The 17,111-nt window shown below is 42.1% G+C and overlaps 2 protein-coding genes across 5 annotated transcripts in view; both read left to right on the top strand.

Moving 5' to 3' along the window:
• Positions 1 to 17,111, top strand: part of LOC105482073 (bridging integrator 3) — a 48,769-nt gene that overhangs the window by 8,093 nt on the left and 23,565 nt on the right. For 2 of the 4 annotated variants that reach the window (XM_011741950.3, XM_011741951.3), the window contains exon 2: positions 16,244 to 16,292. The exons of the other annotated variants lie outside the window; for them this stretch is intronic. In XM_011741950.3, the coding sequence (XP_011740252.1) occupies positions 16,244 to 16,292 (49 nt within the window). The remainder of the gene's footprint in view (positions 1 to 16,243; positions 16,293 to 17,111) is intronic. 4 annotated transcript variants of the gene reach the window in all.
• Positions 7,804 to 8,352, top strand: LOC112426700 (large ribosomal subunit protein eL21-like; the record flags this gene model as incomplete). The annotated part of the gene is made up of 1 exon (XM_071067910.1): positions 7,804 to 8,352. A coding segment is annotated over one exon (492 nt), but the record flags the coding sequence as incomplete, so codon positions are not given.

Raw genomic sequence — 17,111 nt, forward strand, 5'->3', positions numbered from 1 at the left:
TTGTTGCTTAAATAATAATATCTAAAGCAAGAGGGCTTCGTTAGAATTTGACAAAGCCAGGTGGTGGACACATAAGTATTTATTCTATATTCTCTGTATTTTTTGTGTGTATTTACAATATTTCATATTTATTTAATTTTTAAATCATTGCTGGGGCAGACCTCACTTTCTATAGCAAGAGAATGTTTGCCTGCACTCCCCCAACCCCCAATCCCAGGGTGGGGACGATCTAGGGAGGGAGCCTAGAAGTCAGTCTCCATCCAGCCGTCTTCCTTCTACCTCTTGCTTTTTAGGGGCCAAACTTTCAGCAGAGAAGAGGAAAAAGGTAGTGTGAGAGCTCTTTGTAATTGCTGATTGGTAGGAGACAGGAGCGAAATGAGATTAAAGATGGTACCTCAGAAGCTAAACAGACGGTGTAGTGCTGTCAGAGTCTAAGCCACTGTCAGCCCATCGGAATGGAGATTAGACCAGTGGAGGTTCTCTCAGTTTGTGGAGTCCGCAGGACAAGCCTTTCACCTCCAAATGCAAACCCATGTTCTACCCCTTCTTATGTTACAGATTAGAATGAGAATAGGTGATTACTTGTCTGTCAGATATTAGGATCTTCTTAAGGAGCTGCAAAGAAAATCCAAACTGCCTCCTTGAGTTGCCTGCCTTCCTCTCTTAGGTGCTCCATCAGCCTCCACACTTTTGTCAAAATCCTTTCACTATTTAGGGGGAAGTCGCCACTCAAATTTAGGCAAACTTATCACTTGGGCCTGGTGGTGGTGCATCATGGTATGGGTCAGCTGCTTGCCCCCAAAACAAACAAATAATTTCAGGTTTCCTAACCATTCTTGGCGGGGGTGAATATACTTATCTCTGTAACTTCTTACAAGTCACCCCTTCTGGACCTGGTTGGTCATCGTCTTCAAAATATCACAACCACTTTCTCTACAATAAAACAGACTGCTTACTGTGTGTCAAGATCTGTTTTAAGCATTAAACTCGTTTCACCTTCATAGCGACCCTAGAGGATGAGTAAATTATTATCCATCCTATTTTATAGATAAAGAGACGGAGACACAGGGAGGTGAGGTCACTTGCCCAAAGTCTCACAGCTGGTAATAGACAGAGTGAGGATTTGAACCCCAGCTGTCTGGCTTCAGGGTCCATCCCCTGATCTCATGCACTCATCCCCTGATCTCATGCGCTCTCTCCCCCATGAAGTGCAGGAGTGGACACTTCAAATAAACTGATGTATCAGCAGTGCCTCTGCAGAGTCCGGCAATAGTAGATGCTCAATAAATGGTTGCTTTGTTGAGATGATCTCCCAGCTCTCGTGCGACTTAACGTTGGGTGCTTCATCCTGTCTTTACTTTTCAGAGGTCAGCCTGTGGAGCAGTGGGGAAGAAGGGATCACAGCTAAGCTGGAAGACTGTTCTGGTCCAAGTCACAAACCGCCAAGTCACAGTCATCCCTTTTATTTTTAAACACACACATACCTCCTCGGACCGATGGCGGGTCGGGGTCAAGTTCTGTGTGTGCTGGTTTTGGATCAAGCTAATTTAGAGAAAGGACTGAGGTGGGGCTGGAGGCTGTGGTCATAGGCACTGGGGAAAGGACGGATTTCCAGCTCAGTTCATGTCCCTCTCTGCTGGGGTCTCCGCCTTGCTCAGGCTGAACTTTCCTTGGCCTTTGGCATTGTGGCCAGCTGGCCCATCAGACAGAGAGGATGGCATCCAACCAGCAGCTGTTCTGCCGGACCTAGATGGCTCTCGATAAGCCCTGCCCCGGCTCTGGCCCTCTGTTGTTTCTCTCCCACCATTAAGGTGGTGGTGGCCTTGTGGGGCCTCAGGCCAGAGCAGGCAGCAACCCAAGGATAGAGTAACAGAAGGCCCGGGGGGAGGGGCTTGTCCTTCCAGCCTGCTGGAGCTGCTGCCTCTCGCCCACCTTCCTGCTCTTGCCGAGACAGTGACTCAGGCCCAGACCACTCCCCGGGGAGCCAGGATTTCAGCCACTATCAACCACCACCGCCTACTCTTTGCTCAGCCCTCCCTCCATTCTCACCTCCCTTACCTCCCTCGCCCCCAAAACTGTGGGTCTCTTGCCCAGCTAGAGATAGCAGAAAGATACGGGGTGGGGCAGACTGAATCACTCCAGGGTTCTTTCCACCCCCAAGCCAGACCTAGGCTTATTCACATTTAGTAGGATTCTGGAGGCCAAGCAAAGACCCAGGAAGCAGGTTTAGGGTTCAGCCTCTTTCCACTCTTTGTCATGAAAGTGGGACACTCCAAAGAAAGCAGGGACAAGAGCTCTGCTGGGGTGACCAGGGGATCCCCACCCAACTGCCATCTGGGCCTGCGTTTTATCTCTGCCTCTGCAGAGCCGGTGAGGAAACAAAAGATGGAGAAACCTAGCAAATTGAAAATGCAAAAGAGCTGTTTTTGTAAATAGACATTACACAAGAGCAGGGGCTTTTTTGGAAAGGTTTTACTGAGACAGACAGAATTAGCCAACTGGCATCATGCTGCTAATAGAGATATTTACTGTTTGAAAAAGTATATTTGTAGCTTTGGAGAACATCCTGTTGACTTTTTCTTTATTATGAAAGAAAATAGAATCTTCCCCCCCTTTGCCCTCCGTACACACAGAACTTTTTTTCTTTTTTGAGGTGGGGCAGTTGGGGGTTGGAGAAGAGGAGGGTTGAAAGAAATGTTTTCTCCATTTTGTTGCTGAGACTAAAATATCTCTTCTCCTGCCCTCTGGTGCTCATATTTATGGAATGGGAAGCAGAATCAAGCTAGGACTCCTACTCCAGAGGCAGAGAGCTCAGAACCCTCTTAATTTCTTCCAGAACTCAGAGACGCCCTGGGGAGCAAGCCCTGTCTTCACTCTGGCTCTCTGCTCACATCCCTGATTCCAAGGGGAGCACTGAGGCAAGTGTGAGGAGGAGGGAGGAGAGTCCCGAAGCCCAGTTGGGCCTCCTGCCCTGGGGCACTGCCAACCCCGGGCTGCTGTGACCTGGCAGTACCAAGGCCACTGCTCTCAGGCTGTGGCACTATCGCTCTTGCCCCATGCCCTCCAAAGCAGCTGCTTCTCCTATGGAAGTCCCCCGTGCCTGCAGTGGGAGAGCCACGGGGATGAAATGGGAACTCAAGGGGAGAAGAGGCATAAGAGTCTGCTGAAGTGCAGTTGTGTTGCCTTTCCTTTCTCCCTTCCTTGCCACCTTTCACCGCTTTCTGCAGGAATGCTCCGTTTCAGTGCAGGGAGAATCTGATCCTTCCATCAGGGCACCTGCCCAGTTTTTTGCTCACTTATCTGGCAGAGTGGGCTCACATCTGCCATTTGGCAGCCTCGGAATAAACCCAGGAGGCTCTTCTCCTTTCATATATCCTCTTAGGCTCTGTAAAGTATTTTCCTTTGACACGTCGTACTCCAATAACTTCGTCAGGCTTTGCTCTCAAGGCCAAGGGCCCACTCCATTTTCTTGGTCTCCACTGAATGTACTGTTGCTGGACTCCAGCACTGGTGGGTGTTCTTTTTAGTTTTTGGTTTTGGGGGTTTTTTGTTTGTGTTTTGTTTTGTTTTTTGGTTACGTAAGGATTGGGCGCCCAAAGACAATGATACTACCTTTCTTTGTCCTTTATGTAGCATTACCTAAGCGTAGCTTTCTTCAGGAACCTTAAATCAGAGCATGTTATTTTCCAGGCCCCTTGGGCAATGCGCTTATTTTAGTCATTTAATTTTCATCCAGTGCTTACTATGTGCTCAGAACTAGACTATAAGCTGCATGAGATCATAGAAGGAATCTGCCTCGTTCGTCCTGATATCCCTAGAACCTAGCATAGTATTTGGAACAAAAGTGGCCCTTAACAAATGTTTCCTCATTCAATGAAAAGTTGAAAATAGCACTGTGTCTAGTACAGTACTTAACAGGGGTTGCCAAGAAGCATGACATACAGTCCTTGCCCTTGAGGTGCTATGTGTCATAATCCGAAAGCAGGACATTCACACATGAGAGTTAATTAGCCTGTACCCTTTACCATGCAGAGTTTACTTAAGTAATGAAAGGATGGCTCAATATTAGGAAATATGTTTACACAGTTCAACACAATAATAGGTCATAGGAGAACAAACTGGTCATCTAAATGCGTGGTGAAAGGCATTGGTGGAATTCAAAAACCTAATCTTTGTAACTTTTAGTAAACTAGGAACAGAAAGATATTTTCTTACTATTAGGAACCTTCCTGGCTGAAATCAAGAAGAGCTGCCTTCATATTTGATAGTGAGGAATCAGATGTAAAGCATTTTTACCAAAGTCAGAAACATTTTTCTATAACTTCAAGCTAATACAATAACATAAGGCAAGAAACGGGTATAAATATTGGGGAAAAAGATGAATTTTATCATATTTTCATACTCTAAGACTGTCTACCTAGAAAGCCTAATTAGTTATTTTTCTTCTTTTTCAATTGAATTTCTTAGGCTATATAAATTAAGTATGTAGGTATGGTGACTGGTTACAGAGTAAATGTGCCAGGAAGATAAATTGAAAAAGAGAATCCCATTTACAGTATAACCAAAAATATAAAATTCCATGGAATGAACCTAAGACATGTATAGAGCTAAAACTTCACATGTGTTACTTTGGGATCTTAATATTTAACAAAATATATGTAGAGGATGGATATGAAAAAAAAACCTTAAGACCAAGAGAGATAAAAAGGCTTGGATGAATGAAAAGAAATATGGCCCTGAATGAGCAAACCAAAAATAGGATCTTCAAAAGTTAATCTATAAATATATTGCACTTCTGGTAATATCCTTATCAGAGGTTTTTAGGTGTGGGGGTGAGAGCATACAGCTAGTGAAATTTATCTTGAATAATTAAAACAGCCAAGAAATTACCTGAAAAAAGAAAATTTAATGATAAGGGATTTGCTTTGCTAAGTATCAGGAACTTTGATACATCTTAATAAATCTGTTATTGGCAAAAAGGTAGATTACTCTGTGATATGGAATAGTAGATGCATTTAATGTTGATAAAATAATTTTTCAAAGATGAAATTTTTTAAAACTATGTTAAAACACCTAACTAGTCATATACTCAAACTCTAAATACAGCAAAGATTTAAATATAAAAAATAAACCACTAAAATTCACGTGGAAATGCAAGGGACACAGAATAGTCAAAATGATACTGACACAGAACAAAGCTGGAGAACTCACACTCCCCAGTCTTAATACTATAAAGCTACAGTAATGAAGGTTGTGTGGTGCTGTCATCGAGATAGACATGTCGATGAATGGAATAGAATTGAGAGTCTAGAAATAAACCCTTATGTATATGGACAATTGATTTGTAACAAGGATGCCAGAACAGTTCAGTGGAAAAAGAATAATCTTCAACAAACCGTGCTGGGACAAATGGATAGCCTCTTGCCAAGGAATGAAGTTGGACCCCTGCCTCACACCATATTTAAAAATTAACTCAAAATGGATCAAAGACCTAAATGTAAGAGCTAAACTATAAAAGTCTTAGAAGAAAAGACAGGAGTAAATCTTCATGACCTTGGATTTGTCAAAGGATTCTTACATATGACACCAAAAGCATGAGCGACAAAAGAAAAAACAGGTAAATTGGACTTCATCAAAATGTAAAACTTTGTGCTTCAAAGGACACCATTAAGAAAGTGGAAACCCAGCCCATGGATGAGAGAAAATATTTCTGATTACGGCCTAATACCCAGAATATACAAAGAACTCTTAGAACAATAATAATAAAACAGTTTTAGAATGAGCAAAGGATTTAGATAGATATTTCTCCAAAGATATACAAATGAACACATGAAAATATGCTCAACGTCATTAGTCATTAGAGAAATGCACATCAGAAACACTACCTGATACCCACTGGGATGGCTGAAATGAAAAAGACAGTAAGTGTTGGCCAGGATGTGGAGAAATTGGAACCCTTATATACCACTGGTGGGAATGTAAAATGATACAATTACTTTGGAAAACAGTCTGGCACATCCTTAAAAGGTTAAACATAGCGTGACCATATGACCCAGCAGTTTTGCTCCTAGATATATGCCCAAGAGAAAAACATATCCACACAAAATCTTGAACATAAATATTTGTCACAGCATTCATTAATACCCAAAAAGGGAAACAACCCAACTGTCCATCAAATAAGTGGATAAACAAAATGTAAATCCATACCCTGAACTAGTATTCAGTGATTAAAAAAATAAAAGGATGGAGTACTGATATATGCTACAACATGGATGACCTTCAAAAACATTTTGCTAAGTGAAGGAGGCCGACACAAAAGGCCACATAGAAATATAATTCTATTTCTGTGCATTGTCCAGAAAAGGCAAATCCATAGAGACAAAGCAGAGTAATGGTTGCCAGAGCTGGGGGAGGGGAGTTGCTTGCTAATAGGTGTGGGGTCTCTTTTTGGTGTGATGAAAATGTTCTGAAATTAGATAGCAGTGATTTTTGCACGATTCTGGGAATATACTAAAAACCCCAAATTGTACACTTTAAAAGGGTGAATGTTATGGTATGTTATTTAAAAATAAACCAGATTCTGAGTAAAGACGACAGATTGAATACATACATCTAATTTATCTCCCTCACAAATCCTACAAAAAGCACAGTAAAGCAATTTTTTTAAGGCATAAATCCATAGTTCAGGGAGAATAGAAGAGACATCAACAACGAAATTCGGGAATTAGAGTGCAGTTACATGAGGTAACTGACTTAGTTCCAAGAAAGTCAAATCCCAAACTGGCATTTGAGAAAACCAAGAGTTATCCCACCTTACAGAATTCTCAAAGGTTTGGGAGTTGGTACTAAGTACCTCTAGAAGTTGGGTGAAGCCAAGGACTGATCAGGGTGATTGGTTGAAAACTATGAATAGTTTATAGCCCTAACATCTCCCTAACTCCTTATCACTGGGAGACTGTTCCCACCCCACCCTAGCAGAAGAATGAAGAGTCCTCCACCCCAACCCCCACCTCCAAAGAATTCTGTACCAGGGGACACAAAGGTGGATTTAAGGTGTAAAAGTTGTAAAGGTTAAGCCTCAGGGCCCCAACTTAAATGGACTTTTTCCAAGACCCTAGAAGGAACCCTAGGCATACCTATGTTGTGGTAAACTGAAATATAAAGTATTTATATTGCAATGAGTTTGGCAAACCTCTGTCTTCATTCCTGCTTTTACTTCTTCATACTACCCCTCATGTCAGGCAGTCCTGGAGTAGCCTAGGCTTTTTGGGGGGATAGAACTAGGGAAGGGTGAATTGGGAGTATACTGTTTTAACTGAACTTTGTAAAGACATCTTTGGAAATTGTTAATAAAACAAGAAATCACAGACTCCTGAGTTGGAAATGTGTAAAGGTTACCTTTTGTGGTCAATTTTAAATTTAATTAACTAAAGAGAAAATTGGATTTAAAAATAATGGAAAACAAAAATGATAAGGTGAGTGCTTAAATATATAGAAATCATTCTGAAATCAAAGCATAGCAAAACATTTTCCAATTGTACCAAAAATGAGTAATCCATTAAGAGAACGAGATCCATTTTAAATAGGAGTGATGATTGTTAGATAACTCAGTTAATGAAAAGGAGGAGCAAATCAGAGGAACACATTGATAAAACATTTAAACTTCTAGCAGATTTAACATGAAAGACATAATGAAGATAACAAAATTCAAAATATGCTGTCCTACAAAGACATTAATGACAAACTGGTCACTGTCATTAATTCAAAGAACATTTAAGATTAGTCACGGCCATCTTCCAGTAATTTGCCAAAACGACGAACACAAAGGGAAAGAGGAGAGGCACCCAATATATGTTCTCTAGGCCTTTTAGAAAACATGGAGTTGTTCCTTTGGCCATGTATATGCGAATCTATAAGAAAGGTGATATCGTAGACATCAAGGGAATGGGTACTGTTCAAAAAGGAATGCCCCACAAGTGTTACCATGGCAAAACTGGGAGAGTCTACAACATTACCCAGCATGCTGTTGGCATTGTTGTAAACAAACAAGTTAAGGGCAAGATTCTTGCCAAGAGAATTAATGTACGTATTGAGCACATTAAGCATTCTAAGAGCCGAGATAGCTTCCTGAAACGCGTGAAGGAAAAAGATCAGAAAAAGAAGGAAGCCAAAGAGAAAGGTACCTGGGTTCAACTGAAGCGCCAGCCTGCTCCACCCAGAGAAGCACACTTTGTGAGAACCAATGGGAAGGAGCCTGAGCTGCTGGAACCTATTCCCTATGAATTCATGGCATAATAGGTGTTAAAAAAAAAAAAAATAAAAGACCTCTGGGCTGGGAAAAAAAAAAAAAAAAAGATTAGTCACTATACAAGAAACCTTGAAATGTGCCCTGACATCTTAGTTTATTTGCAGAGGAAACATGAGATTTTTCTAAATTTTACAATAATCCTAAAATTTAAATATTACCAGTAAGCTGAAAAAGGCTTTTCTAAACCATCAGTAGTAGAAAACAAATTTCAAACAACCATACCAGAGGAAAGAGGGAATTATCTTTTTTACTCTAAGAAAGTGATGCTACCAACTCTGTGTCACGTGAAGAGGCAACCAAACACTAAGCAGCCCAGAAATGTAGGGAGACAAAGACAGAGGTGTGTTAGGCAGATGATTCATAAAAATACTACATTCTTTTCTGATGTTTGTGTCATTTATTAGCTAAAACTTGGCATTTGTTATGCTCTTTTCTCTGCCTAAATATTCACTTTCATGCCTATTTGTATATTTGTAATTTTCTTTAAATGGGGCATACAAAATTGTATAAACTTCAAACCCACCTCTGAGAGGGCAGCCAGCACAGCTGAGGATGGGACTGCCCTAGTGAAGTCAGGAGGATGAAATGAATGCCCGCCCTCAGAGTGCCAAGGCACACCCCTTCCCCTCCCCACCACACAGGCACACATGTGCACACATACATGCACACACAAGCTTTTCCATTGCCAAGTTCCCAGAATGGCAGGAGATTGGAAGAATCTTCTCTAAGGAATTTTACCTGCCCAAGAGAAAAGACTAGAAAGATAGTGACATCAGGGAGTTCCCCACAAAACTGTGCAGCCAGATTGCAGATTGCCCTACCCAGTAGTTAAACATGGTTCTTGTACTCAGAGCTTCTTGTCAACTCTTTCTGTCTCCCAGTCATATATGAGAGTAGGCAACCAAGAATTACTACACATCCAAGGAAAGCACTTAGTATGAAACATAAAGACTCAACAAAAAGAAAAAAAGCAACTTGGAGGAAAACTGAAACTATAAAGGGAAGAAGAAACTTTTTAATTAAAGCTGTTAAGATCCTCAGAGAGATAAGGCATCCATGAAATAAAAACAAGATACCATTTTAAAAGGACATCCGGAAAATTTAAATGAGCTTTTAGAAATTAAAAATCTGATAGCAGAAATGAAAAAAAAAACCAAAAACAAAAACCTTCCTAGAAGCATTAGAAGATAAAATTGAGAAACAGAAATTAGAGGACCAGCCAAGGAGGGTCAGCATCGAAATTGTAAGTTTCAGAAGTAGGAAACAGAAAACAGAAGAAATCAACAACAAAATTTTTAAATCCCAGAACTGAAGATTATAAATTGCCAAATTGAAACAGTCCTGTGAGTACCTAGCACAGTGGATGAAAATAGACCCACATCATTGTAAAATTATACAACACCGTGGCCAACATAGATTCCTATAAGATTGTATAAGAAAATAAAAAGTGAGTTATCTACAGAGGATGGGACTCAGAATGGCTTCAGACTTTCCCACAGCAGCAGTAGTGGGAAGTTAGAAGATGGGAGCAATGCCTTTGAAATTCTGTTAGAAATTATGTCCAGCCTTCAATTCTATGCCCAGTCAAACTAGCCTGCAGGTAGAAGGAAAAGGTTTTCGGATGTGCAAAGTCTCAAAAATGACCTCCCACACATACTTTGTTCCCACCAAAAAAAGGGGTAAACCAAGAAAGAGGAGGACCAGGGAAAAATCATGAGAGAAGTCAAAGGAATCCCAGAAAGGTTGGTGAAGGGAGAACTGGGGCTGAGAGCCTCACGGCTGGGGAGCAGGCAGCCAGTCCAGGCTGGAGCGAGGCAGCAGTTGCAGAGCAGACTCTCCAGAAGATACAGGGTAGAGAACGCCTGATATGATGAATGTGTTGAAACCAGAGTTAGACCACAGATTGAATTGGGGATAAGTACGTAGACAATTAAGCAAATGAAAGAAAAGTGACAATTATCAATTTTAGGGAAAGTAAAAAAAAAAGTATGCATGTTATTATGTATTACTGCTGCATGACACATTATCCCACAACTTAGTGGCTGGAAACAACAATAAATAGTTTCTGTTGGTCAGGAATTTGGGAGTGGTGTAGCTCGAGCTTTGACTTGGAAACGCTCATGAGTTTGTGACTCAGTACATCAGCTGCAACTGCAGTGCCCTAAAGCTTTGACTGAGGCTGAACAATCTGCTGGCTCCCAAGGGCAGGATGGAAGAAAAATCACAATATCCTCCTAATAGTTGACTTAATATTGAGCTAACCAAGTTATACTGTAACTATATTGAGAAGAAGAGCTGCAAGTGTGGCTTCATGAAGTAGGGATGGGTACCCAAAAATATTTTAATTAAATCCTCATCTTCCAAAGTAAAAAGTCAATAGCTAAAGTAGCTTTTTAGCGCCTAAAATCCTAACAATCTAGAGGCAGCAATATAAGCATTTATCTTTAGATGTGCAAAGGTAAGTACTAGAAACTCAGCTGAGTTGAAAGTGGTTGTTTCTGGCAAATGAGATTAGGGAGTCCTGGGAGCTAAGGTTTTCCTTAAGAAATCTTGTTGCCTTATTAGACTATTCACCCTATAACTTTGATACTAATAAATAGTTTAGATTAACAAAAGGAAGCCATAAAAGTCAGTAAATACAGATGAATAGTTGCAAGTTGATGGAGTGGAGGAAGCAGGTCATCCTCATTTTGATACCAGAAGAAGAAATCACAAAAGAAAAGGCAGATTTAATAGATTTGATTTCATACTCATCAAAAACTTATGTACCTTAAACACAAACATGTACAGAAGTGAAAGGCAAACACTGATCCGGGGAAAAAAGTCCTGATATACAAACCAAAGGGTGGTTAGTAAAATGTAAACTGTTGCAATCTTTTCAAAAACGTTAAATGTTTCAATCTGTCTCTAGGGCAGTTTGTTATATACCGAATTGATCCTGTATGACTCTTGGTGCATGACTCTTGGTGCACACCAAGATTTAGCTATTAGAGTTTTTGTTCATAACAGAAGAAAAATTTGAAACAGTTTAAATGACCAGCAGTAAGTGATGAGGTTACAGAAATAAAACGAGCGGTACACTTCCATTGTGTAACTGAACCACGCATTTTACTTCTGTAGCTCTTAAAAATCAGGAGACTGAAAATAATATATTCCGTAAAACCATTCGTGATATATATTTCTTTCACTTTTTAATTTAAAACTTACATAAATATTTACATATACACATGCACACATATGTATACACTGTGATTCAGGGTATTACTGTTAATGTTTTCCTTTGGGGTTGTGTGTGCGTGAGTGTGTGCGTGCATTTTTTCCTTTGCGTCTTTCTGTGTCTTCCAAGTTTTTAACACTGATCAGGTGCTATTTTTGTAGTCAAGAAAAAAAACAGGGTTTTTTTGGTTTATTTGAAAAAAAATGTGGAAAGTGCAAAGAAGAAAACAGTAATCATATTCTCACCACCCAGAATTAGCCACTACCAACATTTGGCATATTTGCTTCGGTTTTTCTTTCTGTAAATTTAAAAAATATAAATAACAACACTAAAACATTAACCTTGGCCATATTTTAGATCTGAAATCATGGCTGGGTTTTTCTCCCTCTTCTTTTCCTCCCTTATCCCCCCCACCCACCCCATCCCCTTTTATTTCTCAAGTTTTCTGCAATGAGCATGTTTTTCTATAATAATTGTTTTAAAGTTACTGTTTCTCATGTGAATACTTTTTGAGGAGATGAACTGTAATTAACTGTGAAGGGTAGAATTTTTTAAATGCCAAATAAGTCTTAGACATTTAGAAGAAGGCAAGAAGTTTTCCTGGGAGCAGAGAAAGCATTCCATATAGGTGGGGTAGCCATTTGTCCTGCTTGCCCTGGGCAGTCCAAGTTGTTCTGATGATGTGTACTCCAAAATGTCCCAGTTTGAGACAGGAAATTATAAGGAGTCTAGATTTGGGGGATTAATGAACAACCACTTGGCTGAATCATGGCAGTTGTACTGAGTGAATAGGAAAGAAATTAAAAGTAAAGTTGAGACCATATTACAGAAGCCCATTGAATACTAATGTAAGTTCCTCCACTGATTCTAGGGCTGAGGCAGGAAATGTACAAGATGCACTTGGTACATGTTGTAGTGCCAGAAAGTAAGGAAATACTAAACACACACATACATACATACATACATACATACATACATATGTTGATGTGGATATGTCAAAGGGACACAGGCCAACTGAAAGAGCTGCCAGTGGTGAAAGTTGGAACAGTTTGAGCATCAAAATAATGTATTGGATTATAACCCAAAATGTAAGATAAAGATCTATGAGTCCATACTGATATTGAATGGTTGAATAAGTAAGAAATAGGACTCTGCATGATGCCTTCCTCCCAAGGAGTGCAGTAGGGAAAGGGAAAAGGGGGAGTAACTTCACAGTAGGAGGCTGGGAAAGATGACCCTGATCAGCCTGGTGATCAAGGTTCGCATCAGCAGGGTAAGGCATGTTGACATCGTGGACCCTGGGCATGTTGTAGTGAGGATGACTCTTCCGCTCTGTGATCTTCTACCCCGAAAGCCGTAACTCCAGTCTAGTCAGGAGAAAAGCATCAGACAAATCCAAGTTGGCATTTCTATAAATACCTGACCAGCACTTCTTAAAACTGACATGGTCCTCAAAAGCAGGGAGAGATTTAGAAACTGTCACAGCCAAGCAGAGCCTCGGGGCACATAGCGACTGAACGTGACGTGGTGACCTGGGTGGGATGCTGGAACTGAGAAACGACGTGGAGAAAACTGAGGAGGTCTAAAGAAAGGATAGTCTTGACCCTGTTTCTGTTGGTTCACTGATTGTGATCAATGTACCACACCAATATCGGATGTTAATAAAAAGGGAAACTGAGGGTGGGCGACATAGGAATTACGTACTTCCTTCACAATTTTTCTTTAAATCTAAAACTTTTTCAATATGAAGGATTTTTTTAAGGTGTTCTCATAGGGCTTTTGAGCAGGTGAGTTGAAAAATAATTAGAACAGTATGATAGGTCTCTGTGATCGTCAGTAACTGTGGTGAAAATACAAGGATAGACCTGTTCCGTCTGCTTGGTGTACATAACCCCTTATTGTGCCAGAGCACCCAGTTCAGCACAAACTTCCTCCCGTTCATTTCCAGACCCTTAAGAACAATGAGCCCCTTGGAATTCCACAGGACTTTAAGACTAGGTATTTTCATTACATACTTCTAACAAATTCATGTGAAAAGAGTATTGAACTGTGGGTAGCAGAGAGAAAACTGGGCTGGACAGCAGGGGTCCTGGTTGCTTCTTCCTGATTCTCTTGTGAGCCAGCAGAGTGACCCTGGGCTTGTCACTGAACCTCTCTGGATCTGCTTCCTCATCTACAAAAGGAGAGGGTTGAACTGGGGAAAAAATTTCTATGGTAACTTACAGTTCTAAAAATACCATCATACTAAATTAAGGTTTAGAGGGAGGCTGTAGCACCACAAATAATGGAATCTACGTTTCTGATTTCTTGGTCCCTTGTCTACAGTACTAAACTCCAAGAATCGTTTTGAAGACCACTCTGAGACTTCTTTAGAATTCCCATCCTACTCCCCATATTCTTGGAGTGGAGATTCAGTTTAGAATTCCAGTTTTAGATGAGCTGAAGGGATTCCAACTCCTTTGTTTCATAGTTTAAGAAACTGGGCTCCAGAGAGATTGAGATTTGTTCAAATCACAAAATGAGTCGGAGGCAGAGGGCAGGTTTTCTGATATCAGGTCTAGAGCGCTTTCACCTGCAGCATGCTTCCCACAGAATACGGGCTGTCTTTTTACAATGCCACCAGGACCTCATTTGCAATGTCTCCAGAGTGGTCCTTGCCACCAGGACCTCATTTGCACTGTCTCCAGAATGGTCCTTGAGGGCAATTGCTCGCTGTCCAAAAACGATCATGTCTGTCAGCTCTAATCCCTGAGAATGGGAAAAGTAACCAGGGTGCAGGGAAGGGACCCATCTCCCTGTGAACCTTTCCTCTTTAGGTCTGAGAAGGGAAACAATTTCATTTTTTCTTTCCCTTTCATTTCTAGACCTTACCTTTCCTCCCTGGTTATTATGTAGCCAGAAATTATTTGTTTACAGAAGATGCGAATCAGCCAGCCCCTAAAGGGTTAACACTCCCAAATTATGGGGCTGGGTTAACAATAAACAGGATGTCCTCCAGAAATTAAATTTAAACCGCTGTGACTCAGGCTGGCCCATCCCCTCCACTGGATCGCTGCTTGGGGTTATTATCGGTAGTTAATTACACTCTTGGGTTTAGCAACAGTGTGTTGGTCAGTTTGGGCCAAAGGAAAGCAGGCTCAGGGAGAAGGGGTTGTGGAGGGAAGGGTGGGTCCTGGGCCTTGTGGAGCGGGTCTGGTGCATTGTGGAAGCGGGAGGTTTGAATGGAAGAGCCAAAAGGAGAGGGATGAGCATGGCTGGCTGAGAGCCCTCTGCCGGAGCTGATCCCAGGGGTTCTTGACTCACTTCCTACCTGGGGTTGAGAGCCTACCCTTTCCATAGCCACTGGGATGCACTTTCTAGCCTGGCTGCTTTTCTTCCTGGAATCAGAGAATCATAGAATGCTCAGTGCCTCAAGGAAGCTCCTAAATTACCTACTTTAATCTATTCATTTTATGGAGCAGGAAATGGAGTCCCAGTGCCCAGTGCAGCTGTCACCTGCCGAAGGGCAGCCTGCTCAGTGGAAGCAGAGGCCAGGCTAATGCTCAGGTTGAGACTCCTAGACCCATGATCCTCCTTCTGCTGTGCCATGCTGTAAAGTAGGGAATCTGAGGTGCAGCTCTTCATAGCAAGTCCAAGGCAGACTTGGGCTGGATTTCAGATTCTTTTCCAAGCTAGCAGCTTTTTGATTTTATGAGTTTTCCCAGGGAAATAATCCAGCCTGGCCAATCATTAATGCCTCTGTTATTTATTACCTCTCCCCAGCCTCCCAAGAAGATTTGCAGATCCACAGTTTGCCTCTCTATAGAGAAGCAGTGAAGGATCTAATATAGACCATAGTGGTTCGTGATTTCAAGGATAGCTATTATAGTGAGTCTGCAGTGAGTCTGTAATTTCTGAGTTTGCAACTCCTCAAGACACAAGGTCTTATTGTTATTCACAGGGTGTCTCCCCTTTCCTGCCCTTCTCACCTTTCCTTTCCTCCCCCTCCCCTCCTCCTCTTTCTTCCCTTCTGTTCCCTTCCTTTATCTCTTTAAGAGACAGGGTCTCCTTCTGTTGCCCAGGCTAGGGTGCAGTGGTATGATCATAATTCATTCCAGCCTCGAACTCCTGGGCTTAAGTGATCCTACTGTTTCAGCCTCTCAAGTGACTGGGACTACAGGCGCGTGCCGCCACACCCGGCTGATTTTTGGTGGTGGTGGTGGTGGTGGTGGTTGTTTTGAGATAGGATCTTGCTATATTGCCCAGTCTAGTCTTGAACTCCTGGTTCAAGCAGTCCTCCACCTGGGCCTCCCAAAGTGCTGGGATTACAGGTATGAGCTGCCATACCAAACTGATTTTTTTTTTTTTTTTTTTTTTTTGAGATAGGGTCTTGCTCTGTCGCTTAGGCTAGAGTATAGTGGTGCAATTATAGCTCACTACAGCCTCAAACTCCTTGCCCTCACCTTTTCATTGTCTTTAAATGACAGACTATCAGTAGCAAAGATGTTCTGGGGCAGAACAACCTGCGTCTGACACTGTAGATGGGAGGACCTCTCTCTAACCAAGCCCAGATGCCATGGTTGTATGCCCACCAGGGCATGTGGTCCAAGTAGCAAGTAGCAAGCCATGGCCAGGCTTCCTCACCCTCCTGGAGGAAAGTGGCCTGTACTGTACTGATACTTTCAGCTGCATCCTTCCCCACTTCTCACAATATCCCTCTTTGTCTCTTTCTTTTATAGGATTCCTTTTAAGATTGGGCAGCCCAAGAAACAGATTGTGCCCAAAACAGTGAGTAACTCGATTGTTGTGCTGTGAGATTCCGTTCTGTATCACATGGCCTTTGCATAGAACCAAAGCTTTGAATCAACACATCTTGGGGCTGGGAAGACGGCAACCTGGGCCTTATTCCCGCTTATGCGGATCTAGAACCTCACACAGACTGGGGCTTAGAGGGGCCTCCTGTCCTGGGACATTTCCCCTAGGAAAGGTTAGCCTGGGCTCTTTATCGTCCTTGGGCAGGTGGAAAGGTGGATTACAAAAATGTAGAGAAAGATACTGCTTTAGAACAGTCCACCTCTAGGGACTGGCTTGCGGTCTACACTTTTCCTAAGAGTGTTCCTGAAACAGAGGCCCCCACCAAAGATATTGCCCAGGCGTTTATTTCTGTTACCTCAGCTGCTGAAAAGTCCAGGAAGCTTTTCCCAGTGGCCTCAGCCTGTTTGTCCCAACTTCCAAATGCATTCTTGGCCATGACCCAGTCACTCAGCAGGAAGGGAAGGTTGAATCCTACCCCTCTGTAAGCCCACAGTTTTTTTTTTTTTTTTTTTGAGACGGAGTTTCGCTCTGTCGCCCAGGCTGGAGTGCAGTGGCGGGATCTCAGCTCACTGCAAGCTCCGCCTCCTGGGTTCACGCCATTCTCCTGCCTCAGCCTACCAAGTAGCTGGGACTACAGGCGCCTGCCACCTCGTCTGGCTGGTTTTTTGTATTTTTTTAGTAGAGACGGGGTTTCACTGTGTTAGCCAGGATGGTCTCGATGTCCTGACCTCGTGATCCGCCCATCTCAGCCTCCCAAAGTGCTGGGATTACAGGCTTGAGCCACCGCGCCCG

This window comes from Macaca nemestrina, chromosome 8, assembly GCF_043159975.1.
Source record: "Macaca nemestrina isolate mMacNem1 chromosome 8, mMacNem.hap1, whole genome shotgun sequence".
In the NCBI taxonomy this organism is placed as follows: Eukaryota; Metazoa; Chordata; class Mammalia; order Primates; family Cercopithecidae; genus Macaca; species Macaca nemestrina.